At 37.6% G+C, this 12,555-nt stretch overlaps 1 protein-coding gene across 1 annotated transcript in view; it reads right to left on the reverse strand.

Annotated features, from left to right (window-relative positions):
- Nucleotides 1–12,555, reverse strand: part of rngtt (RNA guanylyltransferase and 5'-phosphatase) — an 87,996-nt gene that overhangs the window by 12,680 nt on the left and 62,761 nt on the right. Inside the window, exons 13-14 of the mRNA XM_008397448.3 lie at nt 6,994–7,094; nt 491–557 (exon numbers count right to left, since the gene is read on the reverse strand). Of these exons, the coding sequence (XP_008395670.1) occupies nt 491–557; nt 6,994–7,094 (168 nt within the window). The remainder of the gene's footprint in view (nt 1–490; nt 558–6,993; nt 7,095–12,555) is intronic.

Raw genomic sequence — 12,555 nt, forward strand, 5'->3', positions numbered from 1 at the left:
TTATTATTATTAAAGATGATGACTGAAGCTAAATACAGGACAAATTTGGAATGAAAACCTGTTAAAAACTGCAGATAATTTCAGTTTGGGGCTAAGAATCACCTACACCATAAAATACAGCCAGACTATAAAGAAATGGGTCTGATCCAAAGATATTCATGTTATTATGTTGCTGTATCACAAAAAATTCCAAAAAATACACCTAAGATTGTAGCTGTACCAACACCAAATGTGTATAGCTTTGCGTTTTTTGGCATTATTGATGTCAGCATAGCAATATAATTATTTTTTTAATAATGAAATTGCAATGAGCTTCTCATGAAAGAAAAATCGTTTAGGCAAATCAAATGAATCGGCTGATTCAGCACAAAGTTTTAAATTAAAAGCGGTTAACTTCAAAACAGGGCGGAAGGTGGATGAGAATGAAGGAAGCTCTTTGGATCGTCAGCATAAACACGAATCCAACAAAGCAAAACGTTTATGTTCTCACCCTCATCGTTGCAAAGGGTCTATCGTAGTTTCCAACGTAGAGCAAGCCGACGGTCTGTGGTAACAGCCTGGAAAGACAAAAGGATCACGGTTAACACCAGCAACTCCCCCCCAGTGCAGGATCTCAACACCAAAGTATGTGAGTGTTAGCAGCGTTGGAAAGAAACCACTACTCCACTTCCATTTACCAGCTAGTAACAGAATGATAAGGATGTGAGATTACACCTCACTGAGCCCTTCTGTGTCTCTGCACAGCTTGATGTCCCTCTACCCACAGAGTGAACTGCAGTATGGGCATGTTTACAGTACAGCACTGCAATACAAGGAACAGAGCATACTGGCTTTTAGAGTACTGGTCTCAAAACTTTAATGAGATTAAAACGTGCAGTCGGTGAGGGATTTGAATGCCAAGAAAACAGAAATTCTCAAAAGCAAAAAGAGAAAAAGGTTGGGTTGTGAAGCATGATCTGTGTTCCTTACATGGATGAAACAAACATCAACTTGTTCCGGAACAATAAAAAGGCTTTTGTGTGATGTTTTACAGTGACACATGGTACGATTTCTGAAAGGGTTTTAATGTCTCACTGCTTTTTGGAGCAAATATCTTACCTAAACACTAACAGAGAGTTTTTTTTGTACTGTAACTTAACGCAGACCTTTTAACCCCTTATGGGCAAAGAAGCTACAAATTAAATAATCAAACAGAAAGCAAAGTTGGAGGTAATATGTGTGCAAATAAATGTTTTGTTTCGACCCTTCATCAATTTCATCCCACCAGCTGCTATGACAGGCATAAAACTGAGCTTTTTAGTCAGAAGCTACAATGACTCACATCATCTGCGCTTAGAAGTGTTTGGGTTTTAACAAGGGTCCTAATTTTTCAGATTTTAAGTGGAAAAAAACATTGATTAGAAACAAATTAGCATTCCTACATCAACCTCCAAGACTTCCTATCATTTTAGATACAACAACACAAATGCCAAAGCAAAACTATTCATATCCTTAAGAAACTAGATTTAAAATAATGTTCATTCAATCTCAATAGAAATTAAGAGTTATCTCTGAAAAGCAACATATATTAAAGGACTGTTATTTTTTTATGTTTTAAATTTTCTTTTTAATTAATTTGGCACATAAAAACATCTTTAGTGCTTTTTCAATAATCATTGGAAAAACTTTAATTTGCATTGCAGAAATAAAACTCTTTTTCTAATTGCAGAGCAACTTTTTGAATGTTTCCCTTCAGTGATGAGCTCAAAATCTTTGAGGCTGGAAGGCCTCCTCACTATTACCTTAATATTTAGCTTCAGGTAATATTAACATTCTATATCACATTCTAATAAGGACAAATGCCAGGCTGCACCAAAACATTAATATTACTACAAATAAGAAGAAAGGTGAACTGCAGATTGCTTTGATCCTAAATTTGCCATATATTAGTTTGGTCTCACGTCAACAAAATAGTGTTTTGGTACAAACAAGAGCAGCTGTGTAGGGTAAAAGTTCACAAAGAAATAGTCACTAAGATTCATTAACAGAAAATGTGAATTGCCCTCAAAGAAAAAAATGAGAAATTATGAAAGGCTGTGAGCTAAATGCGTCAAAACCTAAAAGTGTTTACAAGAGACAGAGTACCTAAAATTATTCCATAAAAAAGTAAAAATCTAATAAAGATAGGACCTCAGGACCTCAGAGAAGCATCATTCTTTGGTTAATCAAATTACTGCAAGGCCAGTTTGTAGATAATAGCTTTTTTTGTGGGTTCAAAATGTTGTTAACTATTTGTTCCCATAAATTGGGAACAAATAGTGTTTTTGTCACTGCCTAAAAATGTATCTGAAATTGTTTCTCTGCTGAAATAATGGTTTATGCAATGGGGGCTTTTCTAAAGAGAGATGACTCATAGGAAACTAGACACGAACTGAAACTATCCCCCCAAGAGACTTAAAATCAATTCTTATGTGATACGTCAAAACTGGCAGCGATGGTCAAAACAACAACCACCAAGTTAATTTCCAAATATTTCCAGAACAAACTGTTTGTACCTCCCAGATTACCAACAGATGTCTTAATCGCATAGTGTTTGCTTCCCCTGCCCACCATAAAAAGACAACTAATTGTGGCTGCAGCTTATTTCAGGCACTGTTTCTACAAACACTGACACAGGTTTTATATTAGTTACCCATTTTTAGCATATAAATAGAGAGGGATGCAAAGCCAAATAGACATCTAAACAACAGGGCAGCTCCACAGTCTGGTCCAGCTAATTCTCAGATCTCAAATGGAGCTGAAATCGGAGACCGTCCTCCCAGCCGCTCTCACCCCCTTCCTGCGTAATGATAGCTAGCAAGGGGAGGAAGGAAGCAGCAGTAGACATTAAGGGGGCCAAATAGGCATACTTTAATGTGCTTTGTCCAGTGCCAAGCCAAGTCCATTTCCATCAATAGCTGAACAGCCCCTCTAGGGCTTCAGGAATCTGCAGCACTCACAAACAACAAAATTACCTTCATTTTGACAGCTTCTCTTAAACAACAGTAAGTCAATGAGGTTTTCCCAAAGGGATTGGAATACAGACTGAAACAAATGTGGCTAAATCAAGAAAGCCTCACCGGAAGAAGCTTGGACGTTTTGCAAGCTCTTTCCCTGCGTAACGTTCAACTTGCACACAAAATGCTTCAGGATCAAAGTGGGACTTAGTCCTGCTATTTGAAATGACATGAAAACATCCACTTTCTTCAAAGAAAGGTTGAGATAAATTGTTGTTAAGAACACGTGAGTAAACGCCAGTAAGTATCTCGGTCTAAGGAGTCATCAGGCTGCTTAAGCAAATCCATTGTCAAAGTAAAACTAAACAGACAATAAACAAAAAATGATTAAAATTTAAATTTCGGGGAGTAAAACCATACAGCATCATCTAACTGCTCTACAGTTGAAGGAGTATAACACTTTGGAGTCATGATCATGCGTATAACTCCGGGTTTCTAGGTAGCGTTGAGAGAGGCATAAATATTCAGAGTCTTACCTGCAGTACACAGCGTTAAGTGCACTTTCAGTTAGAGAATAATAATGGAGAGCTGATGCTCAAGGTGGAGCCACTTTAAATGATTAGCCTACTAAAGTAATAGTAAAGTTTTCTTGCTATTTTTGTTGCACCTTTGCTTTTAAAAGGTTTAAACATCTTTCATCTACCAACATTTATCAGGCAAATTACCTTTCAGAGGCACAGGCATTTTAACTGATAGCTTTCAGATTGAGATTGGTTTTATTAAGCCATTTTTTGAACACTATCTAATTACTTCCAGCACCAGAAAGTGTCATTACGTGCCTAATGATGTGTTGGTGGCCCTTTCTCTACAAAAACAACCCTGACTCAGTCGTGTAAGTTGAAAGGTAGAGATTTCATGGATTATTTCTCCAGCACATATCACAGCTGCTCGACTGAACTGAGATCTGGAGAATTTTGAGGTCATGTCATCTAACTCGAGCTCCTCAAAACATCAGTGAAGCATCAGCTAAGATTTTCCTCCCCCCATAATTCATCTTGAATGTCAATGTAAAAGGCGATGTAAAAGAAAAGGAAGCAGACTAGACCATTCATCTACCATCAGGTATGAAAACCTTAATTGATAGAACATAAATAAAGTCTATGGCCTCAATCAGAATCCTGCATTTGTATCTATAGATGTAAAGTATTATAAAATATGTATTATTAAACTATTAACTCTTCAAAAATCATCCTATAAATGTTTAAATGCACACAATGTTGCTATGGCCTTGTATGACACGACACAAAATCCTAAAAAATGTGATTCTCTGTGATCAAGACCTGGCTTGAACTGCAAGTCTGCAGTGATTGAAGTCAATCTATTCATAATGACAGAGACTTCAAAGTCTGGCTCCAGATTTGTTCTGCTGGATTCTGCTAGATTGCATGAATGTCAGAAACCCATCTCTCTCGCCATCTTACGTTTTACAAATAGAATCCTTCTTTGCTGCGTTAGAAAAGTAGGAGCATAAAAAATCTCCCTCAATCTTCCAGCCTCTTCTCAATTTTCTAATTCCATTCACTTTGGAGGCAAGGTTTTGAATTCACTCTGCGCTGAAGCTCACCTTAATGCTTTTACAGGGCATGTACTTGACTAGAATCCTATAGACTAAATATGGATCATGATGCTGTAATGGAAATGATTCCTCGGAACATAAAGGTGGTACGAGAAGCTTTGGGCAACAGCCTTGGGGGAGGTAATTCAAGCTACCCAAGCTCCTAAAATCCCAGCGCATCTAATGAACTATGATATAACCATTACTCATCCTGCTTTCTGAGGGAATACTGGCCAAAATTAGTAATGAATCCAGAAATCTATACAATACTTTTAGGCACCATCCTTAATTAGGATTCTGGCAATGTCTCTGCAATTGCTCAATATTTCCATTTTATCCTTTTCCGCTTCTTCCCTCCTACTGCCACACAATAATCACCGTCTGCCTCTGTGCGTGCTTTCAGAGAAGGTAATAAAACTTTCAAGGCTGTATGCCTCAGTGGTGCAACAAGATGTGCTCAAGGATTGATTGTGTGGGCTGATGAATAAACAGTTGTTACCTCCAAACAAGTCTGTCCATCTCTCCCGTCCAGACAGCAACTAAGCAGAGATCTGAAAGCCTACACCAATACTAAGCAAGTCGTGGCGATCGGTACTCTGCCAGCAAAATTCATCTTTTGGGAAAATATCAAAAAGATCTGAAATGGCAACAATGATTGTCTGTGTTCTCCCACACACAAGGGGAGGAGCGAAGACGCTAACAGGCTGGCCGTCTTTCGAGTAGAATGAGCGGCTGTGCCCTGGTGTCATCCTCGGAGTCTGTTGTTGGTAAATGGAGGTGGGCTCACTCATGGCTAAAGAGCTGGAACAGTCACAGAGGTCAAAAGGCTCTCAGAGGAAAGATGATAACAACTCAGACAACAGGGGACAATATGGTGCTCTGAGTCGACAGAAAAGAGTAGTCTACTGAACAGCCAGACTATTGGCTACTTGGGTTTGTGCTCAAATGCACTAGTGGTTTAATTTACCGTGCAGATAAAAAGCAAAAATCAACATGTCTCAAACCACTCAGCCCATTTTTTGAACATTCAGCAAATCAGCACTTTTGAGTCCAACAACCATATTGGATTCTACCAAATTACCTCCAAACAGTATTAACTTCAGCCAGCTGTGCTTATCTTGTTTAGATCCCTAAAGCTTTTATTTTGCTGAGACGTGATAGATTAACTAGTTGTGTTAACAAGCAGTGTACCTAAAGAAGTCGCTGGTGAAAGGACTGTGCTTCAGGCCTACAAATTCAGCCTCAGCTGTATCATTTGTATCAGCAAATTCAGTTAAGTCCAACTTCAAACATGCAGAGTGAAGATGAACTAAACTAACATGAAGGTGTGAAAATTGTTGGCATTCCCTTCCCATCTGAACAGAATCCGTTACACTATTCTGCTGTGAATGCGCCAGAACATCTGGTTTACACTTTGTTTCTGTCTTCAAGTGATCGTCACCAAGCAGGAGGAACAGCAGAGTAGAGTCTGAAAGATTGTTTGTTCCTATTTTGTGGCTCAGACTTTGTTATCTGAATTGTCTGTTAAGAAAATAATGCTTTCCTTATGAATTACTGAGTACATGCAGATCTGATGTCCAGTGGAATCCCCGGTTTAAAGCAAGAACTGCAGTAAATGTCATATCTCTACTGTAGAAAGATAATATTGTTTTTCATGTATCACCCATATTTCATATAAAAACTTTACTTAAAAAAAAAGTCTTCTAAAGAAATTGCTACATTTTCCTCCATGCTGTTTAGGAGATTCTCCCGTCAACATTGAGAATGCATAGCTTTTTAATCCAGACTATATACTTCGTAATCATCCACTATTGACATATTCCAATATTAGAATTGCTAATGAGCACCTCGTCATATAAAGTTTTGACACATTTCCTACTTTTACATTAGCTTCGCATTTCTAGATTCCAAAGCGTATTTGTGTGGTCCAAAATATCTTTCAGGTTCTGATTATCTTTTCAACAACCAAATTGCTTTTTCTGTAGTTATGTTTATCAGGAGCAGGGCTTGAATCTGCAGCACTGGAAATGAATAATTAATGTCACACAAAACTGAAAGAACCAGAAGGACAAAGCTTGTACAGCAAAGTAAAAAGTGCCCGACACAGGATAGCAAACGGGTGCACACAGGCAACGATGGAGACAGAAGTTATCTTTGCCAGAGTGTGGCTGTACTGCAGCGGAAGAAATTAAACCCCAAGGGGGAAGAAAGGACATGAAATGAAAAAGAAAGTTTTAACGTCAGAGAAATTTAACGTGGTTTTAGGACAGCTGTATCCACAGCTTTTAATATATGTGTGCATGTTAGAGTAGCTTTCTCGGTGTGCACACCCTGTTGTGTAACGAAATGATAGGTGCTATTGGATTTGTCAGGCAGAGCGTTGTCCTGGCAACAGCCACTCACCCCTCTCCTCCGACTTTGGTGATCTTGAGGCGAAAGTCCACAGAGTTGAGGTTGGGGGGCTTCCACTTGAGGATGTCGTCACATCTCCCAGCTTTGTACCTCTGTGGAAAGGACAGCAAATTTAACACCGTAGAACGGATTTGATTTTCCAGAAAACATCAGCGACAATTTGACACATCAACACGGTGAAGAACTTTTTCTGGGGGGCAAAAGTTAAAGAAAACCCCTATGAAACGGACTCTCTACTAACAAGTCCAGTCGGCGTAATATCTGGCTGAAATAGATGAATACAAATATTTATGCACAATGATTCACCCTGACTCCAGGTTTTACATCACAACTATGTTTCACCGTGCACCAGCGTACAGTACGAAACCGCATCCTTCCTTCTGCCGCTTGGATTATTCATGTGCGCCTGACATTTCGAAGGACGTGAATCAAGCGCACTGAAACATGAGGAATGTAAAGGCATGACGACGGGTGGAGGCGGGAACAGATGACCAAATTCTGTCACTGTCAGGTTGCCAGGTAACAGAAGTCTCCTGCGAGGGAACGTGTGAGAAAACAGACAAGATTCCTCAGGAGGACCTGAACTGTCACAGCGCATGAAAAAGTAAAGAGGGTCTAGACTCGGCCCTCGTGCACCCCTGTGGAAAGCGGGTGGAAAGTTAGGCAGAAGAAACACAGGAAACTGGATTTTGTGAATTGTTGCGTTTTCTGGATTATATACAACTCAAGGCACTTTCACACAACTTTCCCTAAAGCAAGTAAAATCAATTTACCTAGAGATTAAAATTAAAATGCATGATTCTATGCCCAAGAGTTTATGAGCAAACCCTGAATTCAAAAACACTGAAATAAATTATGTTTGAAAGGGATCTTTCAAGCATTCATTTTTTTAGCATATGACTGGGATTCTGTATCGGCAAATGAATTAAATACCTCTGATTAGTAACAGTGATGCAAAATTGACAGTACTTTGTACAACAACAAGAAAAAAAAATACAAAGAATGCCTCAAACTGCTGAGCTGAATATAATGAATAGAAGTAGAAAAGTTGAATCATTTGGAAAATCAGCTGCCAAACACTATTCTGAATATATGAGGTGATGCAACTCGGTGGTAAACATGCAACCGTCTTTTTTTTTTTATAGCTAGTTGATGCCATCAAATCAAAATTTCTGTAAGCTTCGACAGTTTCAATGCTTTACATGGAGGCTATGTAGCATTTCAAATTCAAATCACACAATGTGATGCAAATAAAGAGCCCCACAAACTCAAAGCATATTTAAAGGTTGTCAACAGCATAAACTAAAAGTACCAGACGATCCATTCAGGTTTGTCCCCAACCCTGCGTGCTAAAATCTGTACGCTACCATTTTAAACTAAAGTGATATTTTCTCAAAATGAGTCCATGCCAGAGGAACCATGGCAACAACTTTATGAAAGGCCTATCAGACTGCAGGTAGAATCAACAGACAGCCTTCAAATTCATTTCTAAATGAAAATGTGTTGCCTGATGCACTTGCTCTTTCATTATTATTGTTGGTCTAGTCAATAAATGATTGCATATAAAAAACGTTTATTACTGAAGCGAACAACAGACTGTCTGTGTCGACCTTGCCTTCAGGAGCATATCTCTCGTCTATCACATTCATTTTCAAGTAATGAGGTGCCACTGCATAGAAATTACCTGCTGTTTCAAATCAGAATGTCAGAGGCTTTGACTTTCAGAGTGTGAGGGGAAAAAAATGGAAGCATCCAGATAATACATTAGCAAATGTCTTATTTCACTTCTAAAAGCAAAATATGATGGGTTATTAGGCTGGTTGTAGATAAAGTAAAGACACTTGGGCTTAGAAAAGCACATTTCTGCCAAAGAACTCTAAATGTTGAGAATCATTTAACATATTTACAAGAAAAAAACTGGGATAAAATCTGGTTTTGAAATCTTGAATTAGCAATTCCTAAATCTTTCATGATAAGAGACATACATTTCCAATACTAAAACAGAGATTTTCCCTGACACTGTACAGTATAATATTTGTTAAACAAAACAAAAAAAACTCAGAAATTATTGATTAGTCATCCTTCAATTATTGTTTTTCCTTTTATTTTACAAAAGTCCAAATAATCTTTCATAGAAAAATAACGTAAATGTATGACAAGCGTATCTGATGTTTGAGTCAAATATCATCACCTTCCAAAAATAATGGCATAAATAATTTTTTGCCAACAGTTGTTTTGGCAAAAATATCACATGCATTTGGCAAAATAAAAACTATATATTTTAGGAAAGTGACAATATGAAATCTGTTTGATACTTAATGTAAGAATAACAAAAAGTAGTGATAGTCAACAATTAAAAAAAAATTACCCTTATAAGGGATTAAAAACAAAGAAGTTACAAGACATGTAATGCAGTTTGATTTTAGTTAGTTTTACAATAATGCTGAAGTTAACAATACTGAAAGACCAAACACACCACTGGTCCCAGGAACTATTACTTATCTGATTGGCTGTCCTAACTGGGTTTATGTATTTCAAATAACATACCAGGCTACAACATTTCTTCAACCTTTTTCCATCTCTATTGAAATAAGCAATACGGAAATAAAAGTGCATCAATGAACTGACAACTTGTGTCAAGTTCAATATTTTCATAGTAAAAGCTTTCACAGAATCCAGCATGAGGTGATAGTAGGTGGCAAAGGAGGTCTTACTGTGTTAGCATAAAAAATCGACACCAGCCGAGCTCTAAAACCTTTTGGATCAAGATAAATATTGAATTTACAGCAATAAAAATATCACATAGTATTTTGATTCAAAAAGTGACATCTATAGAAAAAAAAAATCCAAATACATCCAATACGACACCACAGAGAACATCACTGTACTGCCTACACAAACGCTAATGGCCCAGCACCTCTCATCACGGAAAGAGTATGACTGAAAAGCTGCAGCAGGGGCATCATCAGAGGAGCTATAGCTGAACAGCAGTGCTATAAAGGTGGAATTGTTTGTGCAATTTGTGCAAAAATGAATAAATAAATATATAAAAACAACAGGGGCGTTTTCAAGAGCTAAGGCTCTGCAAAAATGTTAAGAGTTACAACCTCAGCTTGGATTTTGCCTGACCAATAAGTAGTCTGCAGTTTTTTGTTTTTTTGCATCACTATCCAACATCAACTCACCTGAGTTGCAACCTCTGGAGGTGAGAAAAAAGCCAGGTAAAAGAGACAAATGAGAACACAGGGAGGGACAAGATCATAAACAAGTTATCAAACATTCCCCCCCAACAGTGATGTGAATTTCTTTTTAAAGTTGAGAAAGGGAGAGGTGTAATTGATCTAACACAATCAATGTTTCCTCTGGGGAAAATTTAGCTTTTATTGATTTAAAAAGAGACAAATGAATAAACAAAAAGCTGGAGAATATTCACATCAGTTTTTTTTGTTTGCTCTGCAGTATTCAGTGCAGAGATTAAAATGTCAGAAGGCAATTTTTAGAAAAAGGCAAATACATGTAATCCAAATCCAAACTTGCAATCTTTAAAGATTGCAAGTCTCATTTAATACATTCTGAAGATAAACAGTATCTGTGAAGAATCTTGAAGCTCTTACACATAATTCTTCAGATCATCTAATGCATGCAAAGGTTCCAGCTCTATGGAATCACCTTATTGGTGTTAACATACTTTCTATGGCTGACAAATCATTATTCATTGCACTGATTCAACTTAATGAATCAGAATGTTGAGCTTAAACATTTCTGAAAAATTCATAAAAAGAAAATATGAATAACTGTTAGAGTAAACTGCCCAAATAATAACAACAAAGTGTTCAGTGCTGCAAGGACTGATATGAGAGGTTTTGTTATCAATGGCTTCAACTGCCGTATATGTGGGTTAATCTAATAGGATATTTTACAGAAGTCTAAATGATATTAAATGAAGTACATTTTGTCACATCAATGAAGATCTATAAACTATATGTTGCTTTTAATGTGGCCTGTTATACATCGTATGTGTATTAGGATAAAAAGAACAAACTTTACAGTATGCTACTGTGCTTCTTTTTCCCTCCAATTAATAATTATCACCTGAATATATGAGGTTAAAAGGTCAATGTTCTTTACACAATCTATTATTGCTGTTAGGGGTTCAAATAATCTAGATGGGAGACAGAACTGGAAGTGGAGGAGCTGAAGATGCTGAGGTTCTCCTTGGGAGTGACAAGGACAGACAGGATTAACAATGAGGTCACCAGAGGTACAGCGCAGGTTAAACGACTGGAAGATAAAGTTAGACAGGCCAGTCTGAGACGGCTTGGACCTGTACAGAAGAGCACTGGGAATATTGGTAGAAGGATGTTAGAATGAGAACAGAGGATGCAGAAGACAGAGTTAGATGGAGGAGGACTCAATGCAGCGAGTCCACTAAAAAGGAAACAGCAAAAATAAAAAGGAAAAGGGGTTCAAACGATCATTAGCTAAATTTAACAGTAAGGCAGAGTCCCCTGCTATGTCAGGTACCAAGCATTGAACATGCAGCGGTGAGTGAATTTTTACTGGTGTCGATAGTGTGTGTGCGTGCATTACATAAATGATGCAAAGCTATTTTAGGGGAATTGCAACAACATTTGAGTAGAAGTGGCACATCTCTGAGGTATCTTTATGGTGTTTTATAGTACATTTGCCTTCATGCAAAGACTAAAATAACTAGTCTTGTAATATTGCCAGGATATTACAAGACTAGTTATATTCAGAGAGCATGCTTGTTCTTTCCCTGAAACAGCTCACTGTTTTTGCAAACCCTTCTTAAGGTCAAATAAATATTACCATCAACAAAATGCAGATGCATGTTAAATATTGAGCTTTTAATTCACTTTTGTTAGAGATAATTTGCATTTTCTGAGAAATTCAAAGTCTATTAAACCAAATCAATGAAGAAACTCACAGCTATAGAAAGCTTATTTCATTCAGGCAACATCTGAAACCGTAATCCATAAATATTAGACGGCATGATTGATGGAAAAAAGCTGACGCATAAAAAATATGTTCCCTATTACATTATTAAGCAATTTTAATCGACAAAAGATTCATAGAATTGCTGATTACATAGGAGCAAAACAAGTTTTCCAGAGGGCTTACTGCAAGTCCTTTGATTAAAATATATTTTTTAAGCCTCATTTCAATAGCAGCTTTTGCTGCAGGGCAGACTTAATGTTCAAGAGGGCTGTGGATTACACACAAAAGGCAGCAAAAGTCCAATAAATCTGTTCCTAGGAGACGAGCAGTCCCTCAGTTTCAGCCCAGACGCTGTATAGGGTTTATTTGAGAACCCCACTGGCACCATGGGGGCCTTTGAGCCAAGGTTCTGGTGCACCCTGGTGCAGCAAAACAGCTATATCTTGTGATAAACAAGTAAGAGAACATGGAGAAAAAGAAAACCTAATGAGTAAACCATGAGGTAAATCAGGTGTAAGAGATATCTAAGCCAAGAAAAATGCACATTAACCAAGTGATGTGGTCACCTACATAAAAAAACAACTACATTTGTCA

The sequence above is a fragment of the Poecilia reticulata genome, chromosome 21, assembly GCF_904066995.2.
Source record: "Poecilia reticulata chromosome 21, P_reticulata-male-v2, whole genome shotgun sequence".
In the NCBI taxonomy this organism is placed as follows: Eukaryota; Metazoa; Chordata; class Actinopteri; order Cyprinodontiformes; family Poeciliidae; genus Poecilia; species Poecilia reticulata.